Source organism: Prionailurus viverrinus, chromosome B2 (genome assembly GCF_022837055.1).
Source record: "Prionailurus viverrinus isolate Anna chromosome B2, UM_Priviv_1.0, whole genome shotgun sequence".
Taxonomy (NCBI): Eukaryota; Metazoa; Chordata; class Mammalia; order Carnivora; family Felidae; genus Prionailurus; species Prionailurus viverrinus.
This window is the reverse complement of record NC_062565.1, coordinates 112,373,160-112,390,101: the sequence shown is the minus strand read 5'-3', so window position 1 is coordinate 112,390,101 and position 16,942 is coordinate 112,373,160. Positions and strand designations below refer to the sequence as shown.

The 16,942-nt window shown below is 33.8% G+C and overlaps 1 protein-coding gene across 2 annotated transcripts in view; it reads right to left on the bottom strand.

Annotated features, from left to right (window-relative positions):
- NKAIN2 (sodium/potassium transporting ATPase interacting 2) overlaps window positions 1-16,942 on the bottom strand; it is a 1,003,803-nt gene that overhangs the window by 518,263 nt on the left and 468,598 nt on the right. For both annotated transcript variants that reach the window (XM_047860874.1, XM_047860873.1), the window contains exon 2: window positions 15,899-16,036. In XM_047860874.1, the coding sequence (XP_047716830.1) occupies window positions 15,899-16,036 (138 nt within the window). The remainder of the gene's footprint in view (window positions 1-15,898; window positions 16,037-16,942) is intronic.

Below are 16,942 nucleotides of genomic sequence, written 5' to 3'. Positions count from 1 at the left end.
TTGATATGATTGTATTAGGCTTGTTAAAATTCGTACATATTTTAGCTTCCTTTTTAAAACCAGTGAGTGTCATCCCCACAGTAGCCAGTGTTTACACTCATTAATGCACGTGAACAGTACAAAAAAGTCCAGTCCATGTCATTGTTCTAGATTGACCTACAGCTACGGGGCTACAATTATCTTAATTTTACTAAGTTTGCAGCTGACGGTCTCATACTAGAAACCCCTCAAAATGTCCACACACTCCCCAATGCTTCTGATTAAATGTCTTGTATCAAAATAATAATAATGAAATAATAATAGAAGAACAAGAAAAAGAGTATGAAAAGAGAGAAACAAAGATTTTAAAAGAAGATGGAATGACAACTATGTCAAAATATAATTTTGCCTCATTACAAATTTTTCAACAAAAACTACTCTGAAAGTGTAACTTTAAATGTAAATATAAGCATTTTAGCCTTTAATCAAAAACTAACCCTTCAAAACAATGATAAAAGAATTAAAGTGTCTTGTGGTTTCAATTTCACTGTTACTGTGAAAAGTGAAATTAGTTAAAAACTAGCAGCTTCACTTCCAAGAGGTATGTTGTTGCAAACACATGTTATTTTTTTAATTCCAGCACCCCCTTCCCCCATACAACTAAATTCTAGATAGAATGATTTTAAAACATGCAGCAAAACATAAATATAGGTGTAACTTTAAAAGGAAAAAAAAGAGGGGCAATTGGGATAGAAAAAATTGATCCCACTGTGTTCCAGAAAATGACAGGTGTAGGCAGACAGAGGTTTAACTGTGGAGTTCAGATAACATGTTCTGGTGTATGGAGTTCCCAGATGAGTCAAGGTTTCCAAAAACCACTGACAAGATGTCTACAAATACAACACAGAAATGACCAGGAAAATGACAACTATTCCATTAAAGAGACAGCTGGGCAATCAAAAAGTATCCTGCAAGGAAAACTGTTCACAAGGCACCTGAAGGGTCAACTTTAGAGTATTTTGTGATATTGTTGCAAAGAAAGATTTATTTTGAAATAAATAGCATAAAAAATGTTACACAATGGCGGTTTTGCAGGAATTACTACTCCCAAAGACCACTTCGTTATTTAGTGTCCATCTCACTGGAACGGGAAGTGAAAACTGTTAGTGAATTTCAGAATTAAATAACTTGAAGCGGAAATCCTTTGTTTCACCCCAATCTTTTTTTTAATGGTTGCTTATAATTATTTAACACACAGGCTAGCTAAGAAAATGTAAATCAAGAAATGACTTCAATCAACATCATCAATTTGCCACATCCATTGCCATAGAACTTAGCAAATATACTGGAGGTGGTAGGTACTGCCAAGACCCTGCTTCTTCCTATTGCTGCAGAATGAGGGAGGAGGGCAAGAACAGGAAAGAGATGCCTCTGATATTATCTGCTTTCCCTTTTCTCTTGATTCAGGGGTAATCATACATGAAATAAGAAGGGGAAAAAGAAAGGCATGAGAAAGACACCAAACCACAGACAAAGAAGATATTTTAAAAAGAAAACAAAGTATTCCTGAAACTCTACAGAAATGACATAAAATGAAACCTCGAGAAAATAGATGCTCTCTCAAAATTTACATTACCGAAATCATGCAAGAAGTGGAAAACCTGAAAAAGACCAATTACTGCAGAATATATTGGAAAGATGATTAAATAGCTACTATTATGAAAGAATCAGGACTAGATTATTTCATAGATGAGTCCTAGAAACATTAATATCTCTAATCCTATTTGAACTGTTCCAGATCACAGAAGGAAATCCCAATTTATTCTATGAAGCTTGCATGATTTGCAAAATATTATGGGTGAAAAGCTATGGATCAATCTAATTCTTAAAGAAAGTCCCAAAAAGTGTAAATAAAAATATAAGGAGTAGAATACAGGAATTGAAGCAAAGGATAACATATTACAAACAAATATGGCATAGTCTAGCAAAGGAAGGTTGGCTTAATATCAGAACAGTTATCAACCTACCTGAATGCATCCAGAAAAAAAAATATTATCATACTAATGTAAGTTCAAAAACATTTAATAAAATATATTGTCATTCCTGATAACTGAAGGAAACTACTTACATGTAATAAAGACTACTTACTGAATAGCAATTATACAATAAATAACAAAATACTAAAATCTTTACATTGAAATTCAGGAACGTGACTGAGATTCTTCCTATTGCCACTTATATTGAACACTTCCTTGGAGAGTCTTGTGAATACATAAGAATATAAAATAATCACTATTAATACCAGACATAGATAGCAAAAGTTTCCCTTTAATGATATTAGCTAAAAAAATCAATATATGCTAGAAAAACTTCACTATGTTAATAAGAGAATTCAAGACATGAAAATATGCAAAAAATACATATTTTCTCCATTTTCGTAATAAGCACTTAGAAAGGGGAAGATATTATATGAAACCTACAAAACACATATGAATAAATGTAACAACAAATGGCACAAAATCTATATAAAAATGTCTACAAGGTCTTACTGAAGATCAAAATAAGACAGATTAGAATAGAATGACATATTAAATTCTTGGATCAGGAGCCTAAACTTCATAAATTATTCCTCTGCCAAATGATTTTTTTAAAAAGCAATTCTAATTATAATCCTAATAGGTTTTGTTTTGTTTTGAATTGAATATAATTATTTTTAAATTAACATTAAGGAATAAAGCTGGAGAATAGCCAAGGAAGTTATGAACAAGTAAAATAGTGAGCAGACTTGTTTCACCATCTGTCACAATACTATAAACCTATTATAATCACGAGTTAGATAGTGACATAGGATACAAATAAATCAGTGAAAGAGAATCAAGAAGTAAAAATCTAGTACATTTGATAATTTAATATAAACCAATAAGATATTTCAATTATTTGGGAAAATAAAGGGTAGAAAAAATGGTTTCCCATATGGAAGAAAATAGTGTTGGTGCCCTACTTAATATTAAATATTAAAATACATTCCAGATGAATTAAAAGTTTACCATAAACATTAAATAATAAATATCTTAGAAAATAATGTAGGATATTATATGTATAACTTAGGGTGGGTATATCTTCATTATCAAGACAGGAAACTTGGAAAATATACATGCTTTACTAGATAAAAATTCAAAGAGAGATTTGGAAAATTTTTCAATACATTTTGAAGGCTGACAGATTTAGTTCTATAATATCAAGACAGGTTAATATCTATAAATATAAACTAACTGGAAGATAAACATCTCAAGATATGGGCAAACGTTTGTACCTTTTACAGTAATTGTAAATTGATTTAACAGATTCAAAGAGCAATCTGGGAATATAAAATTAAATACAAGTCATTGAATTTCCACATCTTTGTACAACCTTTTTTTTTCTCATTCTGTCAGATCTCACCGATACCAAGAAAATGATCTCAAAGTAAAATGTGTAAAATGCACTTTAATGGTTATTGTTATACTTTTGAGGCAAAAGGCAATCTGAGCATGCAACATGTATATTTCTGCAACTATTAGCAATAGAGCATTAGCAGCAAAGATATGTCAGCCAACTGCTGGAAGAGGAACACCAGACCTACATGCACTGATTAATAAAGAGAGTGGAACAGTTGGCAGTCCACTGTGTGGGTGGGGGGGTGACAGACACAAAGGAAGCTGAACTGTTAGGCATAATTCTGTATATTCTGGAGACTTTAGGAAGGAACATGTGCACCAAAATGAGTGTTAAAAGTGGGCCAGAAAACAGGGATAATCCGTTTACCAGTTTTACAACAAGCCAAGCATTTATCTTTCCAGAGGGGAAAAAAAAAAGAGATTTTTAAACAATTAAGTAAATACACAAATAGCTATAATATATCAAAACTGCTAAATGAAATGATCTGAGCATAACAAAGGCAAATATCTAAAAGCCAAGAGAATCATCAAAATGATACATGCAGTGGCGCCTGGGTGGCTCAGTCAGTAAAGCGTCCAACTTCGGCTCAGATCACCATCTTGCAGTTCGTGTGTTTCAGCCCTGCGTTGGGCTCTGTGCTGACAGCTCAGAGACTGAATGAAGCCTGCTTTGGATTCTGTGTCTCCCTCTCTCTCTGCCCCTCCTCTGCTCACACTGTGCCCCTCTCTCTCTCTCTCTTTCTCAAAAATAAACATTAAAAAAATTAAAAATGATACATGCGAAGTGCAGAGTTGAAGGCATTCATGTGTTTTCAAATCAAAAAAGACCTACAAATTTTGTTTTCATTTTTTTAATGTTTATTTATTTTTGAGAGAGAGAGAGAGCATGAGTGGGGAAGGGGTACAGAGAGACAGAGACACAGGATCTGAAGCAGGCTCCAGGCTCGAGCTGTCAGCAGAGTCCAAGGCAGGGCTGGAATTCATGAACCATGAGATCATGGCTTCAGCTGAAGTCAGTCACTTAACCAACTTAGCCACCCAGGCGCCCCAAAAAAGACCTACAAATTTTAAATTAGGTCCACACTTAGACACCTCATTTTGAAATGTTAAGACAACAAGGATAAAATGGATATTTCAAGAACTTCTTTAAAAGTTATTTACAAAAGATTAAAGAACAGATTGATATCAGACTTCCCCATCAGTAATGCCACTTCCTAGGGTACAACTGAACAATGACTTCAGTGTCCTAAAGAAAAATGATTCTCAACCTTGCAGTTTGCATATAACAAAACTATTACTCAAGTATAAATGTAGAATCAATTCAGCAAGTTTACTTTGCAAACATGCCTTTTTAGGAAGTTGTGCAAAGAGTTTCAGAAAGAAAATTCATAGGGTCTAAGAAAGCATGAATCTAACTCGGGTAACAGAGCAGAAAAGATAGATGTCTAATAGGCTCAGAGAGCAACCAAATTAGATAAAATAAAAGGAGAGAGTAGTATGAGAGAAGTCTCCAGGGAAGAAGGGCATACCATTAAAATAAAAAGCTACTGATAAAATCATGGTCAAATATGAAGAATATGGTCTAAATTCGAAGAGGAAAGCAATGTGTTTCCAAAATAACAGTAGAATGAAGATCAAGCAATAGATAGAACGAATAAGAATTGGAAATATATTTAGGATACTGCTAAAAAAGAAAAGAAATGAAAAGAGAAAAGAACCCAGTTCACTTTTATAAGAATAAAAAAAGAAAGACAACCAGAAACGCTGGGGATTAGGAGGTAGGAACAAAGTATGATCCAAAAGTAAATTAGACTAAAATGATTTCACTTTTACGAAACCTCTGGGGTATATTCTCTATGTATATAGATGATATAAATAGGTATAGGTATAGGTATAGGTATAGGTATAGGTATAGGTATAGGTCAATCTATCTTTCTATCCCAGAAGAACTATAAAAAGATTAGGACCAGCTGGAAAGAGGTAAGAAAAAGGACTTATATTTCATCATAAATCCAATTTAGTTATTTGATTCTATAAAATATATACCTGAAGTAACTAGATTTTTAAAAGAAATATAAACATATATATCACAACATGTTTCTTCTTAAATTTTTTTCCCAAAAATTATTAGATGATTTACAAACATGAATTTAGACTGTCAAAAGGTAATTACTTTTATTTACCGCATTCTATAAATCTTTAGTCACAGCCTAACACCAGGATGAGAGCACAAAGTATCTTCTTGTAGAACAAATGACCCACACTTCCCCAAGGGAACACTTCCTTTTGAGAATAAATTGCATTTACCATGTTGCATGATTACATTTATTTTAGGACTACAGGCTAAATCCATAAAATGTGTAATGATGTTTTTTTTCCCCTTCCCAGGCTTATGGGAAAAGACGTATTTTCACAACTACTCTAAGTCATTAGAAGCATTGTTAATTTACTACTATCTCAAGTCTCTTCATCTTTAATCTACATTGATTTTCTGTCCTGAACACAGAAAGTGTACATTTTTAGTGCTTTAGCAGCAATAAGTTTTCTTTTGGATATTTTTTCTCTGAGAAAAAATGAATGAAAGAGGCAAAAGAACTGCTTGTACAGAGATTAATAACTTCCTAGAAATGACTGCAAGGGATGCACACATTTTTAGGAGGTAACATTATTAAAGAAATTAAGCAGTAAAAACTTAAAAAAGCATATGACCCAGAAATAGGACATACTAAGTGCTTCTTATTTATTACTGTTGGTTATATTCTATGTCAAGACCTGAGCCCCATGAACCATAAAAATTCAACTTACAGCCCTGGGTGGGTCTCTGGGTGGCTCAGTCGGTTGAGCATCTGACTTCGGTTCAGGTCATGATCTCCCACTCATGAGTTTGAGCCCCACATCGGGCTTGCGGCTGTCAGCCTGTCAGCACTGATTCCCATCCTCTGTCCCCCTCTCTCTGACCCTCCCCCACTTGTGCTCTTCCAGAAATAAATAAGTGTTAAAAAAAAAGAAAATTCGAGAAATTTAGGGATTTTTTTTTTCCATACAAGTTGTGTATGTGACTATCTGCTTTCCTGCTTTTCTGCTGATCTCCTACGGTATCTATACATTCTCCAAACTGTCATATCAGAATGTTTTACAAAACGGACCACAGCTTTGTCTTTTGGTGCTTCGGTCATGTGGCTCTCAGGCCTTGCCCAGGATGACACGCCGTTTCTTTTCTTTAGCATGTTAGCGCAAGAGAAGAAAATCAAGGAAGTCAAAGCAGGTGAGTCTTGTCTGAAACTGCTTCATTGTTGTGTTCCTAATGCTGTGCCCTCCTCCTCAATGGGAAGAAGGATGTGTGTCAATTCACAAATCAATACTCATTAAGAAGCACATGTAAATATTTTGAAAAAAAAATGTACTATTGAGACAGAGTAGCCAAATTGAACTGTAGTTCTCAAAAATGGTCAGAAATTACCATTTAAAAGTTTAATGCATTAACTAAAAAGAGTACACAATTATTTTCTTTATTATTTTGAAATAATGAGTAGAATGGGTATAATGACATAGTCTAATAGTTTATCATTCTTAAAACACAAGGGATAAAGATGAATGAATATTGGCTTCTTTTTCTAACCATAACCCTATTATAGCAAATTAGCTTTACCCACATTATTTTAATCACTTGCCTTTTCAGTTAAAAAAAAACAAACAGGAAAGCATCCCAATCATTTATATTCATTTGATTTTAGGATTAGCTATTGCAGTCTAATCTGATGTCATGAAAAAACTCTGCACTACATATGATAACATACATTAATACATATTTTACCAAACAATATGGACAATACATAATATGGGTATTTTTTCAATTACATAGACAAAAATTCTCTTATCAATTATTTAAAGCTCTTTACCAATAACAGATGTGGAAAGAGATACTTTGCCTTTAATTAATATATATTAGATATAAATTATATATACAGATATGTGAATTATCACCATCATCAAAATGCTGATTACTATAAGAAAAGAAAAAAGCACCATTCCAAATCACTATTTCTGGAAATTAAGGATACCCTGTGATGCTGTTACTCTGCAAGAATAAAATATCCATCACTATGTTTTCTGTTCTTAATTCTTGAGACATGAGGTCATTTCCTCATTAAATACAGAGCCAAAAACATAATCCTTAATAGAGGGATGACAGACTACAATTTAAAATCTAAGTGCTTTACAAATTGCAAATGCCATAATGGATTTTAAATTTGCTAACAACTTAACAAAACTTGTTTTCATTTGTCAGATAGATTGTGGCCTTCTGTACTGTGCTCCTAAGAGACAATTCAGTACAGGTGTTAAGAGCATGGGTTTGGCGGTTAGTAGGACTCGGGACTACATCCTAACTCTGCTATTTCCTAGGCATCTGAAGTTGAACAAAAATTTTGTAAAGTTAATGTGAGGTTCATAGGACTTGTAGAGGAAGATGTCTAAGAGCATCTGTCGAGGGAAATAGAAGTGGTAAACAACAACAACAACAACAATAACAACAACCTGACTCTTATAAATACTACTGTGATCTTAGTATGCTATATTTTTCTCTGTTTTTATGAAATTTCAGTAACGGATTTTTAGCTATTTTAAATTTATTTCTAGTTTTAGGACTGGGTTTCCTTGATCAAGCCAGTAGGTTCAAGCTAAATAAGATATTCTATTTTCTTACAAAATAATTAAGTAGAAATAATGAAAGTGGGGAGGAAGGGAGTAAAAGAGAAAGGATGGAAAGATGGTAGAAAACTAGAAAGGTGGGAAGATAGGAATGAAGGTAGGAAAAAAGGTAGGGAGGAAGGTACAAAGGAAGGAAAAAGAAAGAAATATTTTTGAACATTACAGCAGCATGTCCTCTGGTAATATCACCAAGAAAATTGCCATACCTTTAGCAGTTAGGAACCTACAGAGTCCTCAGACTACTTTATACTACTTAGAGCACTACAACTCATTAACATTTTTTGGTCATTAACTAATAAACTGAATAACCCAAATCACATCCTGCTTGTCTGTATCTTTAGCCCAAATAAAGATGTGCTGAACAATTTCACTTATGACATGAGGAAATACTTTCACGGGAGCCATTTATATGTATGCATTTATAAATTACACCCAGAGTTAACTGAGACTTTTTGGGGAGACTTGATGTTGCCAAGAATTATACAAAACACAGGCTTTCTATGGCTTCAGATTTCCTTTGCTTAGTATTGAAATCATCTATTTTATTTTCCTTCAACATATTACATTCCTTGAAATGCCAGAGACCCTCAAAGGGTACTATTGAGTTCTTGTTCCAGTTACCTGTTTTAAATATTTCTTCTTTACTCTTATGTGAGAGATTAGTAAAGGAAACAAAACTCATTGCCAATATTTTCTAAATTGGATTTATTGCTACTGTGCTCAGTGTTTCAGAGGATGTCACATGCTATTATTTTATCATTTTTTCCCAATTAAATAGAATAAAATGTTCCATCAATAATTTGAAACTCTACAAATAACAATTGTGAAAAGGCACACATTTTCCTAAGACTCTATTTCAGGGACTCTGTCTGCCTTTTTGTTTTATCAAAATCAGAACTAAGGATAATGAAGCCTTATCATTAAACTTTTCAAAATGAAATTTAAATTTTATAATTTTTAAAGCAATAGAAAATATCACAAAGAGACATGGAGTTTATTTCAATAAGAAAAAAATAATAAACATCTCAAATAAAAATTTATGATAAAGGATAAATATCTTTACTATGTGATCAATACATAAAACAATACATAAAAATTGTTATGATAAACACTGACTCCAAAAAAATGAGTAAAGATAAATAAATCCAAGCCAAAGACAACCCCCCTAAAAAAGGATATCAAAGTAGACAATGGCTAATGAACGCATGAAAAAGTCCAACTCTGTGAAGATAAGTAATGCAATTCAAAACAAAAATGACATTTCTTTTCTATAAGACTGATAAATATGAGAACAGATAATATTCAGGGTTAGCAAGAGTGCAGTAAAATAGACTACACTGCACATTTGTGGGAGGATAATTCAGTAAACTAATTTTGGATAGGTAACTGTCAATTATATACTAAGAACCTTAAAATTGTTTAAGGTGATTTAAACAATGATTAAAATTAAAATGATTAAACTATACTGAGATATTTCTCCTAATGAATGAAATCACAAATAAAGACAAGAGCATTTTAACAGAAATGATTATATGGAATTATCTATCATAAAAATGGAAATCATGTAATATATAATATATAACATACCACAATATATAGTATATATTGTTATAGAGTATGATAAATAAGAATGTAAAAGGTTAAATGAACAATATCCATATGAATTTTATAACTGTTCGATAGAATGTTAAAGAAATGATGACATATTTTAGATGTAACATAATCTGGCATGTTTCATTTGCACATACATGAAGGGAATATGCAGAAATATTAATAATAGTTTTCAATTGTAAAATTGTGAATGTTTTTATTTTTATACTTAATTGTTTAATAATGCAAACATATAATATGGCAAACAAAGAAATAATAAAGACCTATATTTCCAGGAGAGAGAAAAATAAATTCACTGTTCGTATCTAAGTCTCCAGTGCACAGAGATTGTTGGAAATTACTCAAGAGCAGCAATATATTAATGTTAGTTACAGCTTGCCCCCAATTATACATTTTTTCTGCTAAATACAGATTCTTCAATGATCAGAATTTCTGATATCCGTAATTCCATTCAAGTTGTTTTTTAAGTTTATTCATTTATTTTGAGAGAGAGAGAGAGTGACTAGAGGAGGAGGCAGAGGAAGAGAGAGAGAGAGAATCTTAAGCAGGCTCTGCACTATCAGCACAGACCCCAACATGGGGTTCGAACTCATAAACCATGAGATCCTGACTTGAGCTGAAGTTGGACACTTAGCTGGCCACCCAGATGCCCCTCTTTTTTTAAGTTTATATTTATTTATTTTTGAAAGAGAGAGACTGAGTGAGCAAGGGGGGAAGGGGTAGAGAGGAAGGGGAAAGAGAAAATAGCAAGTAGTTCCGCCTTGGCAACAGAGTGAGATCATGGCCTGAGTCAAAACCAAGAGTCAGATGCTTAACCAACTGAGCCACCCAGGCACCCCTCAAGTTTCTTTTAATTTTAATTCCTCTTGCTATCTTTAGGGAAACTAAAAATCTTAATTCCATTTTGATGGTGAAATCTCTATTTTCCTGAATCGGCTTTTGACCTTTAATATGGCATCATGGAAATTAGATTCCATTAATTTGATTATATAGAAACCTGCTATACAGAAAATATGCAGAAATAAATAACTAAAACGGACTGGTACCAAAACTCAAATGATATTATAATATAAACTTAAAACACAGTATTAGTTTTGAGAAATGGTAGTAGGTGGAAGCCAGAAGGGCAGTGAAGAGATCTCATTGAAGACAGGAAGGAGGGCAGTAAGAAAGTTGTTTTTGAGGACTGGAGAAAAAAAGGATTCATAATAAATTACTATCAGAACAATTAACTTGACCATTTGCTGCAATACTGGAAGACAGAAAATATACCTAACAACTTGTGGATCTGGCTAAGAGGACTTCCAAGCAAACAGCAGACAGTGTTGTCATCTTTTAGCCACATATAATATTATATTGTAAGAGAGAGATGAGGTAAAGAAAGAACAATTCAGGTTTTAAGCAGAATTTAGAGGATATTATTTCCAACTCAGGATTTGGGGAGTTGGAAAATAAGTTTCACATTTATAGTATCTCCAGCTGGCAAGAGGTTTTCCACGTAAGATACTGTCTCTAGATGAAATTCAAAATGCTGTTTGCTAATCAAGATCAAATCAAAGATATAGCTCTAAAACACACTGTTGAGACCTCAGAAAGATTTCAGAGGCTCTTTTAGCTATATAAAATATCTAACAATCTTCAAGGTGTCCCATGGCATCTTAACTCTCAGCTCATGCATCTTTACTCTCAAACAGTCTGTCTTGAAAATATCTGTTGGCATGTATTTTACCTAAAAAGATGGGATTGTACTTTGATACATAGGAATCCTACAAAATTGTTTTAAGGGTTGTAGCAGGCTGAAATAAATGGGGAATAAATAGTTCACCCAAAAGCTTAGAACACTTTGCTCTATTTTAAACTGCTTGCCAGCCTATCACTAGTCTATGAAGCTTGGTATCATTTCAAGTAATAATAACAACAATAAGGAGAAACATATAGCTAACCTTTATTGACCACTTAAAAAAATACAGCTACCCTACAACCCAGCAATTACACTACTAGGTATTTATCGAAAGGATACAAAAATGCTGATTCAAAGAGGCTGACGCACCCCAATGTTTATAGCAGCACTATAAATATTAGCCAAATTATGGAAAGAGCCCAAATGTCCTTCTGATGAAAGGATAAAGAAGATGTGGTGTGTGTATACACACACACACACACACACACACACACACACACACACACACAGTGGAATATTGCTCGGTGATCAAAAAGAACAAAATCTTGCCATTTGCCACAACATGGATGGAAAAGAATGCATTATGCTAAGCAAAGTAAGTCAGTCAGAAAACGACAAATACTATATGATTTATCTCATTTGTGAAATGTAAGAAACGAAACAGATTAACATAGGGAAGGGAAAGAAAAACAAGATAAAAACAGAGAAGAAGGAAAACCATAAGAGACTCTTAAATACAGAAAATAAACTGAGGGCTTCTGGAGGAGTGTTGGGAGGGGATGGGCTAAATGGGTGATGGGTATTAAGGAAGACACTTGTTGGGATGAGCATTGGGTTTATATGTAAGTGATGAATCCCTAAATTTTATTCCTGAAATCATGATTACACTATACATTAACTAACTTGTATTTAAATAAAATTAAAAAAATAATAACAATAAGGATAAACATATTATAACTAACCTTTATTGACCACTTTTTAAATGCCAAGTGTTGTGCTAAGGACATTCTGTAGAATATTCCTCTTATACCTCCAAAACAATGCCTGAGTTTTGAAACTATTCAAAAATTTTGATCCACATCTAGATATTCATTCCAAGAGCTCTATCAGAGATGGAGATGACATATTCATAAGATTATGATCAACTGATACATGAATTCAGCAAAGTCACAAGATACAAAATCAATGTCCAGAAATCGGTTGCATTTCTATACACCAATAATGAAGCAACATAAAGAGAAATCAAGAAATTGATCCCATTTACAATTGTACCAAGAGCCATAAAATACCTAGGAGTAAACCTAACCAAAGATGTAAAAGTTCTGCATGCTGAAAACTATTGAAAACATATGAAAGAAATCGAACATACAAAGAAATGGAAAAACATTCCATGCTCATGGGTTGGAAGAATAAGTATTGTTAAAATGTCAATATTACCCAAAGCGATCTACACATTCAATGCAATCCCAATCAAAATTGCACCAGCATTCTTCTCAAAGCTAGAACAAACAATCCTAAAATTTGTATGGAACCACAAAAGACCCTGAATAGCCAAAGTAGTGTCGAAAAAGAAAACCAAAGTGGGAGGCATCCCAATCCCAGACTTTAGCCTCTACCACAAAGCTATAATCATCAAGACAGCATGGTATTGGCACAGAAACAGACACACAGACCAATGGAATAGAATAGAGAACCCAGAACTGGACCGACAAATGTATGGCCAACTAATCTTTGACAAAGCCAGAAAGAGTATCCAATGGAATACAAAAAGATAGTCTCTTTAGCAAATGGTGCTGGGAGAACCAGACAGCAACATGCAGAAGAATGAAACTAGACCACTTTCTTGCACCATACAGAACAACAAATTCAAAATGGATGAAAGACCTAAACATGAGACAGGAAACCATTAAAACCTGAGAGGAAAAAATAGGACACAACCTCTTTGACCTCAGCCACAGCAGTTTCTTGCTTGACATGTTTCCCAAGGAAAGGGAATTAAAAGCAGAAAATGAACTATTGGGACCTCATCAAGATAAAAGGCTTTTGGACTGCAAAGGAAACAATCAACAAAACTAAAAAGCAACTGACAGAATGGGAGAAGATATTTGCAAATGACATATTGGATAAAGGGTTAGTATCCAAAATCTATAAAGAACTTGCCAAACTCAACACCCAAAAAACAATAATCCAGTTAAGAAATGGGCAGAAGACATGAATCGACACTTTTCAAAAGAAGACATCCAGATGGCCAATAGACACATGAAAAGATGCTCAACATCACTCATCATCAGGGAAATACAAATCACAGCCACACTGAGGTACCACCTCATACCATTCAGAGTGGCTGAAATTAACAACTCAGGCAACAACAGATGTTGGCGAGGATGTGGAGAAACAGGAACCCTCTTGCACTGTTGGTGGGAATGCAAACTGGTGCAGCTGCTCTGAAAAAGTGTGGAGGTTCCTCAAAAAATTAAAAATATTACTACCCTATGACCCAGCAACAGCACTACTAGGAATTTTTCCAAAGGATACAGTAGTGCTGATTCGTACGGGCACATATACCCCAATGTCTATAGCACCACTCTCAACAATAGCCAAATTATGGAAAGAGCCTAAATGTCCATCAATTGATGAATGGATAAAGAACATGTGGATTATATATACAATGGAATACTACTTGGCAATGAGAAAGAATGAAATCCTGCCATTTGCAGCAACGTGGATGGAACTGGAGGTATTATGCTAAGTGAAATAAGTCAGTCAGAGAAAGACAGACATCATATGTTTTCACTCATATGTGGAACTTGAGAAACTTAACAGAAGATCATGGGAGAAAGGAAGGGGAAAAATAGTTGCAAACAGAGAGGGAGGGAGGCAAACCATAAGATACTCTTAAATACAGTGAACAAACTGAGGGTGGATGGGTGACGGGGGGAGAGGGGAAAATGGGTGATGGGCATTGAGGAGGGCACTTGTGGGATGAGCACTGGGTGTTATATGTAAGCAATGAATCACTGAATCTACCTCCCAATCTAAGAGCACACTATATACACTGTATGTTAGCCGACTTGACAATAAATTATATTTAAAAAGATTATAATCAGAGGAACATTATTTACACAAATAAAGAGAACAGTTAAATTAAGAATCATCAATATGATGGCTTATAATTCATTAATTAAAGCATGAATTAATATAATTATTACTTTTATTTTAAAAGTAGGAACTCTAAAAATTGGCAAGTTTATGCCTGTTTAAAGAATAAAAAAAAATGGTAGATGCAAGATTTCAATCCTAGTATTATGACTTCAGAAGACCAATTCCCAATCGCTATACTTTTTTCCCTATATTAGATCATATCACAGTTTATATAAGAAAATGAATCATGCTATCGTATCTTGTGTATTGAAAAACTTTAGCCTGCAAAAAAACATATCCTACATTATACATGATTTACGTGGCTATACACCGTTAGAGGGGACATGTGCTCATTTCTGGGCACGCACCCAGAGGAGAAAGCTATGGGTTTCTCACTCATCCTTAGCCAGACAGTGGATCCCTTGGTCCAGCTGTCACCACATTGTCTGTTTCAGTATCAGTGAGCTTTATCTAGGTTCCAGATGACTGAGACAACAGGTCATAAGAGGGCATCTTTTATGTGAAGGAGGCCTTTGTGAAACCCGAGAAGGCTTGCTGGTTTGTGTTGAACAAGGCAGAGCTCTAGCTGCACTATCTTATATATATTCCTTTACCACAAAATTGCTTTATAATTTTAAATAAATGCTTATAGACTTTTCCTTTGTCAAAAATAGAAGAGAAAAAATGATGAAACTAAAAAAAATCTACATTAATGAAGAGCTATAGCTGAGATCTGAGGCACACACAAAGGTAAAAAATTCTAAGTTATGGTTCCCATAGCAACAGCAACACAGTTGGATTTCCCTTTTATGTTAAGTAAGTTTAACTTGAGTGGAGATGCAAAACACTCCCTCTGAACCAAAAAGAGAATTATGGAGAATATAGAGACTATGGTCCAGACTCTTCTGGCTTTCAAAGGTATCAAATATTAACCCTAATATATATTAATAGTTTCACATCAAAACTATATGTTCATTTGCATTGACTTAAAACTACTTTTATTCAATTTATAAAATATGATTATTTAAAATGGGAAAAACTCCCATCCAAATGTGTTAAATCAAAGGACGCCATCTTATAATTTGGAAATATAAGTGCATAGTTTGTTTTTAATTACAATAGAATACTTGCTGAAAGTTTAATTTATGAAAATACAATCTGATTACATTCACTGTCAAGTGTTTTAAACTTGACATTTCCAATTACTGTAGATATTATCTGAAACTAGGAAAACAAACTAACAGTACTTCAAAGAGAGGACATACATATAAATTTTCAAGACATTTGTTGTTTGCATCTGTATTTCAATGTTTTTTAAAGAAGCAGGAAGGGTACTTACTCCTGTTATGTAACGAGGTCTATATTGAATAGTCCCAAATAAACCAAGAATGACGATAATAATATGTACAAAATTTGCCAGGATAGGTGCCCACTGATATCCAAGGAAGTCAAATATTTGCCTCTCCAGCACACAAACCTAGAATAGTAAAACAGGGTACAGAGGTAAGCACAGTGGTGAGAGAGAAGAGACGGCAAAAGGATCATATTGCATTATAATTAGCAATTATAACTGTGTTACCATATCTGGCATTTATCTTTAACAGTAAGACTGACATTTTCAGGTATATTTCAAAGAAACACTATGGAGTCTGTAGATCCACAGGCAGCTACAATCCTTTTCAGAATGATATTGTGGAGGCATCAAGCCATATTCACAGGATATCATCTGTGCAGTCACAGGATAAATTATATTGTCATATGTAGTAACACTTGAATTCATCAACCAGCAAGTTTGCAAAGTCCACACAAGGGGTATGTTGTTAGGATCTGCTCAAATGTCATTATATAAATTGAAAAATAAAACAAATGGGAGTTATGTGGAGGAAAAATAACTCATCAGCAGTCAACCAACTTGGATTATGGACTTAGATTTGTCTCTAACTGTGGTTGAGAGACTAGCTAAGTCTAGAAAGGACTAGGTAAGTCTTTCACTTCTCTGGGGGTACTGATCCTTCATTTGTAAAATTCAGGACTTTGACTTCTAACCCAAATAATACTGGATTATAAATCAAAAATGACTTTTTTTGTTATACTCAGTTACGTATATAACCAGACAAAAGGGTGCAAAAAGGACATTAAAACAATGAGAAGCAAAAATAAAAAAAAAAGTGTCACTGTTATAAAAGCAAGGAACGTAGGTCATTTAAAATTATCCTACAACTTGACAATTAAGACACAGGTACAAATCTAAGGATTGAGAGAAGAAAAACAAAACAAACCAACCAACCTAATCAACCAAACGAACAACTAAACAATGACACAAAAGCTGTGATAGTCCAGAAGTACCATTTTATATTGACAAGTAAAACCTGATAGCTATCAA